The sequence below is a fragment of the Balaenoptera borealis genome (assembly GCF_965194805.1).
Source record: "Balaenoptera borealis genome assembly, chromosome: 18".
In the NCBI taxonomy this organism is placed as follows: Eukaryota; Metazoa; Chordata; class Mammalia; order Artiodactyla; family Balaenopteridae; genus Balaenoptera; species Balaenoptera borealis.
The window spans coordinates 63,897,919-63,916,783 of NC_138877.1; the positions used below are offsets into that span (position 1 = coordinate 63,897,919).

General features: G+C 36.4%; 1 protein-coding gene across 2 annotated transcripts in view; it reads left to right on the top strand.

The window, feature by feature from the left end:
* GPC6 (glypican 6) overlaps positions 1–18,865 on the top strand; it is a 1,053,117-nt gene that overhangs the window by 706,793 nt on the left and 327,459 nt on the right. For both annotated transcript variants that reach the window (XM_082366026.1, XM_082366027.1), the window contains exon 4: positions 14,935–15,100. In XM_082366026.1, the coding sequence (XP_082222152.1) occupies positions 14,935–15,100 (166 nt within the window). The remainder of the gene's footprint in view (positions 1–14,934; positions 15,101–18,865) is intronic.

An 18,865-nucleotide genomic window follows, 5' to 3' on the forward strand; every position in this document is an offset into this window, starting at 1 on the left:
TCCTGAGAGAATGATTGATTTGGTTTTCCATTCTTGAAAATGCCACATCCCTTTACTTTAAAAGCAGATTGTGTGTATTCAAAAGCAGCTACATTAGAAATATGTTAGTTCCACAGCACAGAGGCTAGAAATTCATAGCTTTTACTAAAGTGGATTCTCACATCAAGAATGGATACATGTATATGTACGGCTGAGTCTGCTGAAACTATCACAACATTGTTAATTGGCTATACTCCAATATAAAATAAAAAGTTTTAAAAAAATGACTCATATTTAAACTCACCGCTAAAATGTTTCTTCTAAGTGAAGTGATATTTAAGCTATAATTTCTAACTGAAGAACACAACTATTCCCTGATGAGACATTTAAGGATTCTGTTTTACATTCTGTGTTCACGTTTTGAAAATTTACATTTGGGTAAATTTCGGAATGTCAAGCAGACTGCCCAATATCACCAAGACCTCATAATGATAGAGCAAGGTAAAATTAAAATGATGTTGTGTCCTATTGGGTAAACACATTAGAAGCCCTCCGAAATATGAATTTAGTAGAAAGAGCTAGTTTATTCTAATGGGTGAAAAATACTCATTCGTGTGTGTATGTGTGTGTGCATAATTTATTTAAGTCCTATTTGGAGCTATTCCAAAGTGAAAAATAACATACATTTACTAACTTCTCTGGCAGTTTTATTTATGTTTTAAGGCATAAAATTAAATATACAAACTGGAGCTAGGTAACATTGAATCTGTCATAATCTGACAAGCCCTAACAGGGCTGGCAAGAACTGATATAGACCTTAACTCACCTTACTTCCCATGGCCTGGTTCTGTTCCACAGCATTGATGTTACTTAAACCTGACTTTGGAAATTCTGCAGTTATGGTTATTAGGTATGCAAATTATATCTATTTCTTTTCTCCCAGACCCAGCAAGTTCCGTCATCATTTCATGGCTGGCAAGTGCTTCATAAGCCTCATGCTTTTCTGGGGAGGCTTCTAGTTAATAAGTAAATTACATTGTTAAAAATAGGCTGAATTTTTATCACAGTGGCACTATAAACATTTGTCATCACGTAGGGAACGTTTTTCCTTCAGGCTCTGTTTTGCAATTCGTAATTGTTTACTGTCTTGTTCTTTCTCAGTGGTACAAGATGGACAGAGATAGTTTTAGAGCATACACATTTTAATCAACATTCAAACTGAATTGGAAGGCCCAAAGGTTTTCTGTTTGCACGCACAAAAATTCATCTCCGCCAGGCCACCATTAAGCAACAGCTGAAATAAAAGTTGACTTCTCAAGAGAAAGTGTTAAAATATCATTATGGTCATGCACATCAAACTAATTTTGGTATCTGTAATTCAAGGATAATATTATTTAAATATTTTTTATATATAACTACATGGCTAAATTAAGTGTCTTGTTAGTGATAAAAAATTGTCTCTAACTCTTTAATTCCTTTAAAACTTGCACATATGGTAGTAGGAATTTATCTGTTAAAGGTACTTTTATCTCTGTTTTCAAACAGCTTTATTGAGATACAATTTACATAGCATAAAGTTTACTCATTTAAAGTGTAAATGTCAATGGTATTTAGTATATTTACCGACAGTGTTGGGCAACCATTACCGTTTCTGTAATCTAATTTTAGAACATTTTCATAACACAAAAAGAAAATGTGGATTCCACATATATGCATTAATATACGATACTTGTTTTTCTCTTTCTGACTTACTTCACTCTGTATGACAGACTCTAGGTCCATCCACATCTCTACAAATGACCCAATTTGGGCAGGAATAGAAAGGCCCACATAGAGAACGGACATGTGGACACGGTGGGGGAAGGGGAGTGTAGGATGAATTGGGAGAGTAGGTTTGACATAAATACACTACCAGGTGTAAAATAGATAGCCAGTGGGAACCTGCTGTGTAGCACAGGGAGCTCAGCTTGGTGCTCTGTGATGGCCTAGTTGGGTGGGATGTCATGGGAGGGATTCCAAGAGGGAGGGGATGTGTGTATGCATATGGCTGATTCACTTTGCTGTGCTGCAGAAACTAACACAACACTGTAAAGCAATTATACTCAAAAAAAAAAAAAAGAAAAATAAATAAATAAAAATCTTTAATCTTTTAAAGACAGAAAAAAAAAAAAAAGTGTACCTATTAGCAGTCACTCTCCATCCTTCTCCCCTGCTTCTCCCACTCCCTCACCCCAGCCTCTGACAACCATTAACCTACTTTCTGTCTCTATGGATTTGCCTATTTGGGACATTATGTACATAAATGGAATCATACAATACAAGGTCTTCTATGACTGCTTCTGTCATGTAGCATAACGTTGTTTCAGAGTTCATCCATGATGCAACATGCATCAGAATTTCATTTCTTTTAATTGATGAACAACATTTCATTGTATGGATATACTATGTTTAGTTTATCCATCCATCAATTGATGGACATTTGGATTGCTTCCAGGTTTTGCCTATTGTGAATGATGCTTCTATCAATATAAACACTTATATACAAACTTTTATGTGGTATATATTTTCATTTCTCTTGAGTATATAACCAGGAATAGAATTGCTGGTTCATATGGTAATTCTGTGTTTCCAAAGTGGCTGTCATTGTACATTCCCATCAGCTATAATATATTTAAGGATTCCAGTTTCTCCACATCCATATCACTTGTTATTGTCTGTCTTTATTATAGTCATCCTACAGGTGGGAGTGATACCTCATTTTGATTTGAGTTCATTAGTTAGTGATTAATGATGTTGAACATCTTTTCATGAACTTGTTAGCCATTTGCATATCTTCTTTGGAGAAACATCTATTCAAGTCCTTTGCCAATTTTTTTTTTTTTTTGCCAAATTTTTAATTGAGTTGTTTGTCTTCTTGTTATTGAGTTGTAAGAGTTCTGTATATATATATATATATATTTTTTTTTTTTTTTCTGGATACAGATATATGATTTGCAAATATTTTCTCCCATTTGTAGGTCATCTTTTCACTTTCTTGTTGATGTCCTTTGATGAACAAAAGCATCATTTTAATGAATTCCAGTTTACTGTTTTCTTTTGGTGTCATATCTAAGAGTCTATTGCCAAATCCACGGTCATGAAGGTTTGTCCCATGTGTTTTCTTCCAAGAGTTTATAGATTTTTGCTCATATTTAGGCCACTGGATCCATTTTGAGAAATTTTTGTGCATGGTATGAGGTTAAGGTCCAACCTCATTGTTTTGTATCAGGATATCCAGTTGTCCCAATTTGTTGAAGAGACAGTTCTTGCCCCGTTGAATGATTTTCCCACCCTTGTGAAAATCAATTGGCCCTAAATATAAGTGTTTATTTCTGGTCTTCCAACTCGATTTCACTGATCTATAGGTCTATCCTTATGCCAGTATCAAGGTGTTGTCTTTATTATTATTTATTATTGTGAAGAAAACACAGAAAACACACGAGATCTACCCTCTTAAATTTTTAAATGTTCAATACAGTATTGTTAACTGCATGCCATTGTTATACAGCAGATCTCTAGAACTTTTTCATCTTGCACGATTGAAATGCTATATCCATTGGACGACAACTCTCCATTTCCATCTCCCCATCAGAACCCCCATGACTACTGTTCTGCTTTCTGCTGCTATGACTTTGACTATTTTAGCTACCTCATGTAAGTGGAATCAAGTAGTATTTGTCCTTCTGTGACTGGCTTATTTCACATAACATAATGTTCTCAAGGATCATCCATGTTGTTGCATACTGCAGGATTTCCTTCTCTTTTTTCAGGCTGAGTAATATTCCATTGCATGTATACACCGCATTTTCTTTATTTATCCATCAGTCCGTGGACATTTAGGTTGTTTCCACCTCTTGGTTATGGTAATAATGCTGTGATAGACATGGAGTGCACATACCTCTTCCAGAACCTGTTTTCAATTCTTTTGAATAAATACCCAGGAGTGGGATTGCTGGAGAGTACCACAATGTTTCGATTACTTTAACTCTGTGGTAAGTTGTGGTAAGTTTTGAAATCAGGAAGTGTAAGTGCTACAAATCTGTTCCTTCTTTTTCAAGATTATTTTGGCTATGTGGGTCCCTTTCATTAAGAATCTGAGGATCGGCTTTTCCATTTTTACCAGGAAAAACTGTTGGAATTTTGATAAGGTTTGCAGTGAATCAAAATTACTTTGAGTAGTATTGCTATATTAACAATATTGTCTTCTAATACATGAACACAGGATATCTTTCCATGTGTTTAGGTCTTTTTTAATTTCTTTCAGCAATGTTTTATAGTTTTCAATGTAAAATTCTATCACTTCCTTGGTTACATTTATACCTAGGTATTTTACTCTTTGAATAGTGTTGTAGATGGAATTTTCTTAATTTCCTTTTTAGATTGTTCATTGCTAGTGTATACAAACTCAGTGGATATTTCTGTATTGATCTTGTACCCTATAACTTTGCTGAATTCATTTATTAGCTCTAGTAGTTTCCTGTGAGTTATTTGGGATTTCCTATATCTATGATCATGTCACCTGTGAATAAAGATAGTTTTAATTCTTCCTTTTCAATTTGGATAACTTTTATTTCTTTGTCTTGCCTAGTGACTCTAGCTAGAATTTTCAGTACAATCTTGAACAGCAGAGGTGAAAGCAGGCCTCCTTGTCTTGTTCCTCATCTTAGGGAGAAATCTTTCAATCTTTCACCATCAAGTATGATGTCAAATGTGGATTTTCATAAATTCCCTTTATCACATTTAGGAAGTTCCCTTCTATTCCTAGTTTTCTGTAAGTATTTGTCATGAAAGAGTGGTGAATTTTGTCAAAGGCTTCTTCTGCATCAATTGAGATAATTGTATGTGGGTTTTCCTTTATTCTATGAATATGGTGTATTATATTGATTGATTCTCTTACAATGAACTTCCCTTGCATTCCTGGGATAAATTCCACTTGGTCATGGTTTATAATTGTTTTAACATGGATTCAGTTTGCTGGTATTTTGTTGAGAATTTTTAATTTACATTTAAAAGGGATATTGGTCTATTCTTTCCTTATTACGTCTTTGTCTGGCTTTGGTATCAGGTAATGCTAGTCTCTTAAAATGAGTTAGGAAATATTCCCTCACCTTCTATTTTTGGGAAGAGTTTAAGAAGGATTTTTACTAATTCTTCCTTAAAGGTTTGGTAGAATTCACCAGTGAAGGCATCTGGTTCAGGGTTTTTCTTTGTTGGGAGTCTTCTGATTACCAATTCAATCTCTTTACTTGTTATAGGTCTATTCATATTTCTTGTTTTCATGATTCAGTCTCTGTAGGTTGTGTGTTTCTAAGAATTTGTCCATTTCATCAAGGTTATTTAATTTGGTGGTATATGAATTAGTTTTCCTAGGGCTACCATAACATAGTACCACAAATTTTAGTGATTTAAAACAACAGAAATTTATTCTCTCGCAGTTCAGTAAGCTAGAAATTTGAGGCCAAGGTGTCAGCAGAATTGATTCTTTCTAGAGGCTCAGAGGGAGAGACTATCCCATGCCTCTCTCCCCACTTCTGGGAGAAGAAAGAACTCTAATCAATAACCTAACATACAGGCTCTTTGGTGGGGCTAATGATGGACTCTGGGAGGGCTCATGCCAAGGAGTACTTCCCAGAACTTTTGCTACCAGTGTCCTTGTCACCGTGGTGAGCCACAGCCACCCCCTGCCTCTGCAGGAGACCCTCCAACACTAGCAGGTCCTGGAAGCTCACAGATGAGTTCTGCCTGCCTTTGAAAAGGACAGATAAACCCTCTTATCTATAAGTTGCTCCAGAAAAGAGAAAGTGGAAAAACACAGAGGGCAGACAGCAGAAGCAAGAAGAACTACAATCCTGCAGCCTGTGGAACTAAAACCACATTCACAGGAAGATAGATGACATGAAAAGGCAGAGGGCTATGTACGAGATGAAGGAACAAGATAAAACCCCAGAAAAACAACTAAATGAAGTGGAGACAGGCAACCTTCCATAAAAAGAATTCAGAATAATGATAGTGAAGATGATCCAGGACCCAGAAAAAGAATGGAGGCAAAGATCGAGAAGATGCAAGAAATGTTTAACAAAGACCTAGGAGAATTAAAGAACTAACAAACAGAGATGAACAATGCAATAACTGAAATGAAAACTACACTAGAAGGAATCAACAGCAGAATAACTGAGGCAGAAGAACGGATAAGTGACCTGTAAGACAGAATGGTGGAATTCACTGCTGCAGAACAGAATAAAGAAAAAAGAATGAAAAGAAAAGAAGACAGCCTAAGAGACCTCTAGGACAACATTAAACGCAGCAACATTCGCATTATAGGGGTCCCAGAAGGAGAAGAGAAAGAGAAAGGACACAAGAAAATATTTGAAGAGATTATAGTCAAAAACTTCCCTAACATGGGAAAGGAAATAGCCACCGAAGTCAGGAAGTGCAGAGAGTCCCATACAGGATAAACCCAAGGAGAAACACACCAAGACACATAGTAATCAAATTGGCAAAAATTAAAGACAAAGAAAAATTATTGAAAGCAGCAAGGGAAAAACAACAAATAACATACAAGGGGGCTCCCATAAGGTTAACAGCTGATTTCTTGGCAGAAACTCTACAAGCCAGAAGGGAGTGGCATGATATATTTAAAGTGATGAAAGGGAAGAAACTACAGCCAAGATTACTCTACCCAGCAAGGATCTCATTCAGATTCGATGGAGAAATCAAAAGCTTTACAGACAAGCAAAAGCTAAGAGAATTCAGCACCACCAAACCAGCTCTACAACAAATGCTGAAGGATCTCCTCTAAGTGGGAAACACAGGAGTAGAAAAGGACCCACAAAAACAAACCCAAAACAATTAAGAAAATGGTAATAGGAACATATATATCGGTAATTACCTTAAACGTGAATGGATTAAATGCTCCAGCCAAAAGACACAAGCTCGCTGAATGGATACAAAAACAAGACCCATATATATGCTGTCTACAAGAGACCCACTTCAGACCTAGAGACACACAGAGACTGAAAGTGAGGGGATGGAAAAAGATATTCCATGCAAATGGAAATCAAAAGAAAGCTGGAGTAGCAATACTCATATCAGATAAAATAGACTTTAAAATGGAAAATGGTGGGGGTGGGGGATGGTGGTGGGATGAATTGGGAGATTGGGATTGACATGTATACACTAATATGTATAAAATGGATTACTAATAAGAACCTGCTGTATAAAATTAATAAATAAGTAAATAAATAATAAAATAAAATTAAAAAATAACCTAACGTTATACCTTAAGGAACTAGAAAAAAAGAGTAAACTGAAACCAACATTTTGTTTATCTCCACTCTAATCTTTATTATTTCCGTCCTTTTGCTAACTTTGGTTTTATTCTGCTCTTATGTTTCTAGTTCCTTAAGGTATAATATTAGGTTATTAATTTGAGATATTCTCTTTTAATGTAGGCATTTGTGGCTATAATTTTTTGCATGTTGTGTTTTCATTTTTACTTAGCTAATTGTTTTCTAATTTCCCTAGTGATTTCTTCTTTAACCTCTTGGTTGTATAAGTGTGTGTGGCTTAATTTCCACATATTTGTGAATTTTCCAGTTTTCCTTCTGATATTGATTTCCAGCTTTATTCTGCTATGGTCAGAGAGGATACTTTATATGACTGCAATCTTTTTAAATTTCCTGAGCCTTGAGATTTAGCAATGCAATTTAACTGATATTTAGCTGTCTCTTTATTTTATTAGTAAGCACTCTCCTAGTTGCTGGGGTTTTTTTTTTAATTAGACTCCAGAGTTCTAATAAAGTTGATCCTGTCAAGTTTTACTAGTTTCATGGTTACTTCAGTGAAAGGACTGATTCTTGAAGTTTCCTACTCCACCATTTCTGTGATGTCACCCATCTCCCATGCTTATCTTGCAGACATCTGTTACTTGACTTTCTTCAGAAGCCATCCCTGTCTTTATCCTTACCTCCCAATTTTGAACCAAATGCCCTATTTTGGGCTCCCTTTACACTGCACTTCCCGAAGACAAATAATTTTTTCCCTGAATTGATTTGGAAGTGAATGTATTCTGAACATCCCAACACTGGTAGAAGGTCTCTTTATTCCTCCCCATAAATGTTGGATTAATGAAAGTTGCATGAGTGAATAAAGAAGAAACAAATTTACGTTCTCATGAACTTATTACAAAGCCAATTTATAGGTTGCTAATTGTTAAAGGATTATAATTAAAAAGTACTTAACATGAAAACTACTTTTAATGTAATTTAATCATTCTTGAGGACTTCAGAAGACACTTCAGAATCTCATGATATATTAGGATGATGAGTAGAAACATCTTATCATTTAATATGACTACAGATTAGAAACTGTGGAGGATGGCATCTACTGTTGCTCAAAAACACATTTTGAATTTATTCTAGTTAAATAAGTCATTTACATTAACTTGTTTGTCTTTGGGAGACATATCTGTCTTCTGACAGATATGTTTATTAGATTATTTTGGCTATATGATTTCCATAGAAACAAGCACTTGCTAGGTATATGTTCATTGTGTATAAGTAAAGATTTATAACTTTCACATGTTTTCTTGCTTTTTAAAACTACTTGAAGAGACAATCTTATTTTATATTGGCTACTATTAGGAATTGCTAATGTGAGCACCAAAGCATGAAATGTTGGTCCAGATACAGAAATCTTAAATATATTAAAGACCTGAAATGAATTGCTATTGTATGGCTAAGGATACGCTATGCCTCAAATCGCATTTAGAAAACATAAGAATTACTTGCTATAACATCCTGACACACATGGTTAGCCAGGTAGATAAGTCTTAGTTCTACCTCCCAATACAGTTTTATTAAGGACTCTTTTTGTATTCCTTGCCATGTTTCAATGTATCTTGCTTTTTTTACCTTTTAAAAAAGAAACACAAACAACAAAAAAGCCACAAACTAAGAGCTCAATTATTTTTGTGTTATTTATTTTTCAGTTAATCTTACAAGGAACTCTTGTTATAAATTGTATTGTTGCTCCTCAAGTTGTATTATTATTCCTCTAAACTAGTCAACTATAAGTCATTCATTATACAGAAACAGCATCAAAAGAAGTTAACAGAAGGACTAAACCCATGATGCAAAGATTTCATATTGAAATCTTACTTGGTTGACTCACAAACTTCTGTCTATCTTTCCCGGAGTAGGATAATGGAGTAAGAACCACTGACTATTTTCTTTTTTCCCTCTAATATTGTAAATTCTTGACAAAGTATTATTAGTGGTGAAGGACAACATGTAAAAGTTATGTGAAACCACAAATAAGTACAAAAAGGAATGTTGTCATCATCTTTTTTTTCTTCACTTAAAAACATTGTTTTATTTGTGCCAAGTAGGCCCCACCTTTATAAACATTATAATTTACTCTTTTACCTAAGTTTATTTCCCAGTCTACTTTGAATATCTAGGAAGCTACAGCTACATTTTTCAAAAATATCAAAAATCCACATTACCAACTAAAAAAACTCAACATTTGGTTTCTGAAGGTGTATTGTAGTCTTTATTGTTGCTAAATGAGCACAGTTTTCTTCAGTAGGAAATTTTTTCTAATAGTTCACAAAATTTACAAATTTGTGGCATTATATGTCTGAGATCTTATTCGATCCTAAATTTTAAATATGAGTTTAAAATATTTATTTATTTATTTACTTGGCTGCATCGGGTCCTAGTTGTGGCATGTGGGATCTTTCATTGCAGCGCATGGGCTTCTCTAGTTGCGGCGTGTGGGCTTCTCTCTAGTTGTGGCATGGTCTCTAGAGCACACGAGCTCAGTAGTTGCACCACACGGGCTCTCTAGTTGTGGCACACGGGCTCCAGAGTGAGTGGGCTCAGTAGTTGTGGCATGCAGGCTCCAGAGCGTGTGGGGTCAGTAGTTGTGGCACACAGGCTCCCTAGTTGTAGCGCTCCAGCTCCAGAGCACGTGGGCTCACTAGTTGCAGTGCACAGGCTTGGTTGCCCCATGGCATGTGGGATCTTAGTTCCCCGACCAGAGATCGAACCCATGTCCCCTGCATTGGAAGGCGGATTCTTAACCACTGGACCACCAGAGAAGTCCTTAAATGTGAGTTTTTAGAACTCCTTTCTTTCTTTTGGTTTTGCCAAATATACAGTTGTATCTATTGTTTCAGAATTATTGTTGTTGTTGTTTTAATGTTGCATATTTTCTAGAGACCAGCTGGTGAATGATTTTGTATCTGATGCCTATTAGAGCCTATTGAAATTAAAATCCTAGTATGGAAATTACTCAGAGGAAACTCACCACAAATTTAAACATAGATAATACACCTATTAGACTGACTAAAACAAAAAATAGTAATAATACCAAATACTGGCATGCATGTGAGGAAAACTGGATCTCTCACATATTGCTGGTGGAAATGTAGAACGCTGCACTGATCTAGAAAATAATTTGGCAGTTTCTTATAAAACTAAACACACACTAACCATTTGATCCATCAATTGTGCTTTTGGGCATTTATCCCAGATAAATGAAAACTTATGTTTGTGCAAAAAAACTGTACATGAATGCTCATAGCAACTTTATTCCTAATAGCAAAGTACTGGAAACAACCCAGGTATCCTTCAGTGAGTGAAGAGTTCAACAAATTTGGTACATCCAAACAATGGAATACTACTCAGCAATAAAAAGGAGTGAATATATGCAACAACTTGAATGGACCTCCAAGGTATTATGATCCATTTAAAAAAAATGAAGCTCAAAATGTTATTGGGTTGGCCAAAAAGTTCATTTGCGTTTTTCTGTAAGATGGTATGGAAAAACCCAAACGAACTTTTTGGCCAACCCACATACAAAGTATTAATATATGATTCCTAAAATGATAAAATTATAGAGATGAAAGATAGATTAGTGTTTGCCTGGTGATAGGGACAAGGGGTGGGGTGGAGGAAACACAAGAGAGTTCTTCTGTGGTGATGGAAAAGTTCTGTAAGTCGATTGTGGTGTGGTTACACAAATCTATACATAGGATTAAATTGCATAGACGTGTCTACACACACACACACACACACACACACACACACGCAAATGAATGCAGGTTGAAAAAATCATGAAAACTGAATAGGTCTGTAAATTCATTAGCAGCAATGTATCAACCTTAATTTCCTCATTTTGATATTGTCCTACAGCTATATGAGATGTTGCCATTGAGGGAAGGTGAGTGAAGGGTACCCAGGACTCCACTGGTTTTGCAGCTTCTTATGAGTCTATATTGATTTCAATATTAAAAGATTTTTTAAGAGTAGCTGTAGCACAATTACTAAACACTATTAAACATTTTAAAATAGAAACAGCCCTTCATACAATTGGCATTTAAAACAACCTTCTTTTCAGAGGCTTACTTCTAAAAGTCTTCAGTTTGAAGTGGTGATTTTTTATTCCAATTCAAGCATACAGTTGTATCAAAATGTATGGTCTGTGAACATAAAAGCTTAAACTTTGCTCCTCCACTCTCGGTTTTCTTCTTCTTCAAATGCCCTTTATTTGACCAAGAAGGATATCATTTCCCAAAGTACTGAGAGAGCCATATTTAACTTGAACAACATTGTTCTTTTAGGTTATTAAGGCTGTTCAATTTTCGCTATTTCTTGCTACCCTGAGCTGGAGACTCTTCTGAAACATCAGACTGAGAAAATTGTACTAGTTCCAACACACACACCCACACACACACAGAGCAAAGCTTTGGAATTAGTGCAATCAATAACCTTTGAAAACAGAATTAAAAAGCAACAATTGAATGCTAAGATGTATAAACCTATCTTGTTTCTTTTTTCTTTGGATATCAACGTGACCAAGGAATCAAAAAACACACTAGAGAGTTCAACTGAAAAAGCATTTATTGAGTACCTATATATCATAATACCCTATAATGACATGCGTGTTATGCAGAGTGGTACAGGCTATAATGATGATAAAAGAGTCCACACTATCCAAGAGATCTCAAATCTGCATCCCCAATATTGACAGATACCCTAGGTTTTATACGTTTAGTGAGAAGAAGCAAAGCACCATGTAATACCAATGGTGAGAAAACCAAAAATCCAACAGAGTCAAAGGAAGAAACAGCGTAGCCAGCTTGGGTGAAAATCGGATAGGTCTCTGGAGAGAGGCATCAAGGTCAGGAGAGGAATTGCAAGGCTGTGAAAATCAAAACCCAAGGACAATGGTTTGTAGGACTTACAACCATACCATATAATAAAATGTATAAAAATTTGGAATTCCACATACAGAGTCATCCTCTCTGTTCTCTGAATGGTGCGGGATACCTGTGGATAAAATAAATTAAAAAAAAATTCTGCCCAATTGTGGATAAAATTTGGCATTTTCAACAAAATATCCTATCCGGAGAAGTAGATATGGTGGCACGGATGTGTGCTCAAAAGAAAAATCACCAGACTCCTCTCTTTTGTTCTCATTTTTTCGTTTTTGTTTTGTTGTTGGAAAATATGTCTTAGAATTAGTGGATACTAATACATTCTCTAAATAGTTTTATAAAGAAAGGCTAATTAGGGACTTCCCTGGTGGCACAGTGGTTAAGAATCCGCCTGCCAATGCAGGGGACACAGGTTCGAGCCCTGGTCCGGGAAGATCCCACATGCCGCGGAGCAACTAATCCCGTGTGCCACAGCTACAGAGCCTGTGCTCTAGAGCCCACGAGCCACAACTACTGAGCCCACATGCCACAACCACTGAAGCCCATGTGCCTAGAGCCCGTGCTCTGCAACAAAGAGAAGCCACTGCAATGAGAAGCCTGCGCACCACAACGAAGAGTAGCCCCTGCTCGATGCAACTGGAGGAAGCCCACGCACAGCAACGAAGACCCAACGCAGGCAAAAATAAATAAATAAGATTTTTTTTTAAATTAAAAAAAAAAAAGAAAGGCTAGTTATATTTTACTTAATCTGATTTGGTCTACTTAATGTGCCAACTTTCTATTGTTGATCAGGTTAATTCAGTTTTATTAAAGCCAACATTAAATTACCAGGAAAAATAAAAATCAAAAGGTTAATACGTTATTTTGAAATGCATTACAAATAAGGTGGATTAATGGATGGGTGAGAAGTATAGATAGATGTGTGAAAAATCAGTGTACGAAAACGTTAAATGTAGAATCTAGGAGTGGAGATATGGGTGTTCACTATAAAAATCTTTCAATTTTTCTGTACGTTTGAAAATTTTCATAAAATTTTGGAAAGAAAATGCAAAAAAAGAAAAACATCAAAAGGACAGCCAGAGATTTTGGTGCCCAGATAGACTGATAGACAGATTGATAGATAGCTTCATTTCCTGAAATAATAAACTAGGGACTTTTTCAGTATTCTTGACCTCAAACAAATAGACTGCCAAATATTTCTCCAGCAAAGATGGTTTATTCAGGATCAGCAGAGAATTGCAATTTAGCAAAGGAAAGAGAGCACTTTTTTAGAGGGAAAAGAAAGTTGGGAGGGCTGTGATAAAGAGTCCATGGCTCTTCATTGGCTGAGTCCTTGCCAGGAAAGAAGAGGAGTCTTTCTTCTTGCCATTGGGCTCTGCTCTCCTTGCAGGGCTTAAGAGCTCCCCCTTCTGGTCTCCCAACTCTATTTAATTGAGGGTTTCGTTCATTAATTTTTCACAGTATACAGCAATTAAGAAAATGTTACAGAAACCAAAGCCTTGCATTAGAAATCTCAAATGTGGTTTCTAGGTAAAGGATAAAATGCTGGAGATTAACTATGGTAGTGGAAAGTATCCATTCATATGGAAATACCTTTTCCTGCCCCACCTTTACATTGGTGTTATGCTTTGTCAGTATCTGAATGTTCTGGGCATATATTGTCACCTGGGGGCCCAGGTCTGTCCGATAAGACTCTAACTCTCCAGGAGATCTAAATGATACAAGTTAGGCTTGTCTTCAGATGGAGCGCACAAGAACAGAAACATGTAGCTGCTTAACTTAAAGATCAACATTATATGGAACCAACCAAAAAAATACCTCACTAATGTTCATATCGAGTCATGAAAAAGAGCTTTCTGTATTTTTCTGGTTTTGGTCCACACCATTTTAAATATTCTTTCCTCTTAAAGTCAAATTGGAATTTTCAATGAGTCTAAAAAAGACCTGATTGGTTTAGAATTGATTAACCTAGGAGTATTCACTGCTTATCGTATTCAAGGTAAATAGCACTTGATTATCGGTTGATTAGTAGCTCCTCTGAATTACTGCAAGCATTTCTCTTCACATTCAACATTGGATCCATCTTCCAAAGTTCCCAAAACTGCAAAGCTTCAGATGCCTGAAGAGGGTGCCTTGACAGTTCCATCGCTTCTAAGCAGGCCTGGATCTCAGAAATCCCAGACAAGTTGATATTGATCCTTTTTAAAAAGTTATGTACAAAGGAAGTGTTTCTGCAAACCTCCTTTAGAAACAGGGTCAAATAACCAGTTGGAAAATTTTCTAAAAGTGTCACATTAAACTTTAATAATACCTTCATTTTTATGGGGCTTTTAACTTTGGAAATTGCTTTCACATGCATTATCTCATTGCATGTTCTATTTCATTGAAACAGTGTCTAGGTTTTAGGGCTAAATTGCAATGACATAGATATCAAAATGTTGACAAGGACAATTCAAGAAAAATGATTACTACTATGCCAAACAGAAGCATTGACAAGGAACTGACTGACTTTAAGATCAAGTACTACAGTGTGTTAAGATTCTGATGGTTCCTTTAGCCCGCTGCCCTACTGCTGGAGGTTTTTCAGAGCCATTTCACCTTTTTTTTTTTCAAGGAGGAAATGAGTCACTTCTTTTTGTCTCCTTCCATAATTCTTGTTTCTGATTTTCTTTTTCTTGTCAATCAATCTCCAGGTGAGCCCGACCCCAGGCTGCATCCGTGCGCTCATGAAGATGCTGTACTGCCCTTACTGTCGGGGACTCCCCACGGTGAGACCATGCAACAACTACTGCCTCAATGTCATGAAGGGCTGCCTGGCAAATCAGGCTGATCTCGACACCGAGTGGAATCTGTTTATAGGTAAGGAGCGGCTCAGCGGATCCAAGGACAGGGGTGTGGGAACAGCAGGTGTTCGTGGTACCTGATGGGCAGGTCCAAACTGGTGATGACTTGTAGAGACTAGGAGGATTAAAACAAACACGGGCGCGTGCGCACACACACACACACACACACACACACACACACACACACACACACACACAGCATTTAGCAAATTATAAATATTATATTGCATTTTTCTTTATTTTTTGTAAACCTGAAAAATAAGACTTCCTGGTCTATTGTGAAGGGCAGTCCTGTTAAAGATTGTACGAGCCAGCTGTACTGAATTAGCTGATCTCTCTGATGAAGATAAAAGTAATCTTGTTGAATTTCTGGGAGCTCCTGTGAGTAAGGGACACGTTAGAAAAGAGTCTCGTTTTAAGAAAAAGCCCACAGTACTGTCTCTTTCTTATTTGTAGTATCTCAACATAGTCACAGATATTAGTAAACAATTCCTTCCTTAAACATCTGTGATGAAAATAACTCAACATTTTTGCTAAAATATGCAGATTTTCTTCCTCAGTCTCTAGAGAAGAATGTTTTCAGCACAGCAGCATGAAACAGGCTTCCTGTCTTTAGAAGGGAGGAAGGAGGGAGGTGGGGAGATACAGGGAAGTTCTGTGAATCACCACTGTGGTCTGGAGTGGCAGAAACCACTCATGAGTCTGCACTGCGAAAAGGTATTTCCCAAATAGCTATCCAAGGATAAAAGGACAAATTTCATAGGCAGGCTTCTCCCAGGAAAATACACAGACCTTGAAAGAGTAAATGTGTTTTCTCCCCCTCTGTCAAATGGCCTTCAAATAAAAGTACTTTCAATTGCTTTTACTGGGATTGCATAGTGACAAGCAGAGTGGTGTCAGTAACAGTGGCACTCGTCAGCCTCAGAGGGACTAAGTCGTTTATGCGAACCTCTAAACCAGAAGGCTTGAGTAAAGTCTTCTGACATCTAAGATTTGGGTAGGAAAGGAAAAAGATGCATCAGAATGCAAAGAAACCTTAGCCCACCGTGCAAAAATGCGCATTCAGCCTTGGCGTCAAAAGCCATTACCTGACACACTATTATGCTTAGGAAGCCTAGAGAAAACTGTTTTGAAGTTTTAGAAAAAAGATTTTAGAGTGGGTAGATCCAAATGGAAGTCATCCAACAAAATCATTACAGAGAGAATAAATTGATGTATTCTTCTCTCTCCCTTCAGTGGGAGGACAAAATCCTTTTGTATGATCTTGGGTTACCTCATTTGAGAAATGAGGGAGTATTTTAAAAGTTAATCATTAAGGTACCTTTCTAACCCCAAAATGATATGATTCTTTTCTAAGATTTTTGTTCTTTGCTAAGATTTTGGAGAGGAGTATGAATTTTTTTAAAAAAGTAAGCTTGATCTTCTAATATATAAATTTAGATGAATTTTGGCAAAGACGCTACCTAAATAAGGCTAATTAAAAAATACTCTCATCCTTCATTAGCCTACTCAATTCAAAAGGAAAAAGTAATTCAAATGTATTATATTGGTATAATCATATTGTCACTTGCATATGTAAAGCCTAAACAAAAACAACTTTATAAATCATTGAGAGTGGTAAAATTAAAACAAATCTGTAAATTAAGTGCAAACTATAAATTTAAAAAAACTTAAGGTTACCCAAAAAAGTACTCTCATCAAGAAGTCTAAAAAGATTTACCTATTTAGAAAAACAGATAAAACCTCATAGCCTCATCACTCTTGAATCATAAAGATTATTCATACGGTTTGGTTGAAACTGCCATAATTCATAACACAGTTAAACTGTTTTGGTCAGCTTGCAATTTATTGATGAAAGTAGGCATGTGGATTTTGTTAAGTAGAGCAGGACATGATTAAAAATGAGAATATGGGCTTTTTAACTTGTAAGAGCAACAGTGACTTCTTAATTGGCTTTTTTTCTCCGTCCTGGCGGGGTATTTGACGTGAAACAAATCCTTATACTTCAATCAACTGGGTTTCCTAGATGCCAGTTTGATGTGAAATTGAATGTCTGGAAAATCATTTCATTTAAAAAACTGAAATTTGAACCCAGCCTATGTTGAAGTACCTGATGTTGTACCATATGTTGGAAGGGAACCTCGTGGTTAATCCTACCATCTTAATATATTTCATACCTCTTGCTCCCCTATCTCATTTTTTATTAGTCCTAGAGATCTCTAAGAAAATTCTTCCAATTTTCTTTCTTTGGGTTTTGCCATGGCATTGAGAATTGACCACCCACCTAGACTTATAGGGCAAAATATGTTCTTACTAATACTTGTCCGGATGTGAAGTGTTAGTTCACGAATTTATTACATGAATTAGTCAAATGTGCCAAGTCCATTTCCTACACAGATACATCCAAGATGACAGCGTTCATGAATGCATCAGCAAAAGATCAATGAGCAAATCAGTAATTCAACAAAAATTATATATAATAGCCCTCTCTCTGATTAGCACCTGCATCCCATCACTCTTGGGCTCCCAGCATCTTGTCATCAAACCCTTGACTCCTACTGCTGTCAATTGCACGTGCTGTCTCTATCTGCTACGTTAATGTTCTAGTTTATACATTTTTAATACATGGTCATCTAAAATGTTAACAGTGACATGCAAGCAACCATCAATAAAAACAAAGATCGAACTGGTGGCACATTCTTATAGTCTTTAATTATGAATTAATTGAAAGTGATTTGTAACGATTTAGAATTCAGTTGGTGTCTGCATCATGTCAAAAGAAAGGCACTCCACTGATAAAATGAAATGTTTTAAGTGTTCAAGTAAAAACCCCGGTGGTATTCCATTCAGTTCTGAGGTCCTGTAGTTTTTTTTTTTTTTTTTTTTTTTTGGTTTTTTTAATCCTAGGCGAAAAAACAAATCAGGAGTTCTACTTGGGATATATTTTCATAGTCCTTTAGGAACTTTAACTCTGTTAAAACACAGAGACCCTGATCAAAAGATTCTTATTAATTAACTATCGTAAGAAAAAGGAAGAACTCTTTCCTTTTTACGTAGAGTCTTTTTATTTTTTTAATTTCCTGGCAGCTTTGAAGATGCTGCTAGCCCCGTTGTAGAGTACTTGAAAGCCTGGGTTCACCTCTGTTGGGAGCTTTCCCCGACTGCCTAGGAGCGTGTGGGATTCCCCAGTACAAAGCCCAGCTCGGCTTCAACCTGTACCTCCCACTTGCTGGATCCAAACCCCTGAACTCGCAGGGGCAGAAGGGTCGCGAGAGTGGCTTTTAGCAGGTTCTCTCTCTGAAACTACGCGGTTGGAGAAAAATGTGATTTGAGGCATTGACAGTCTCTTTCAGGCACTTACCCCAGGTGTTGCTGTATATTCACACTCAGCTTATTCCAGCCTGGCTTTTGAATGTTGCCTAAATGCAGAAGGGTTTTCTTGAAAAGTGTTTACCTAAATTAAAATTTCCTAGAGGGAAAACGGTTTGTGGGCAGAATGCAGTCGTTTCGGTCATGTCCTGTGGTTCTTTTGAGTGTTTGGCATTGATACCAGCATTCCACAGATAAGAATTGTTCCATTGGACAAGGGACCACGTTGCAGATTACATCTAGCTTGTGAGCACAAAAGTTAAGGCTGAAGTTACATTTATATGGCTATAATAAATCTTGCTTCTACTTAAAAATCTAGGATATGTGGGAAAGCCTCCTCCAAACATCTGGTACCTTCTATGACTAGAGAATAGAATGGACTGCGAATTAGAAAGAAAAAAAAAAATGGTTT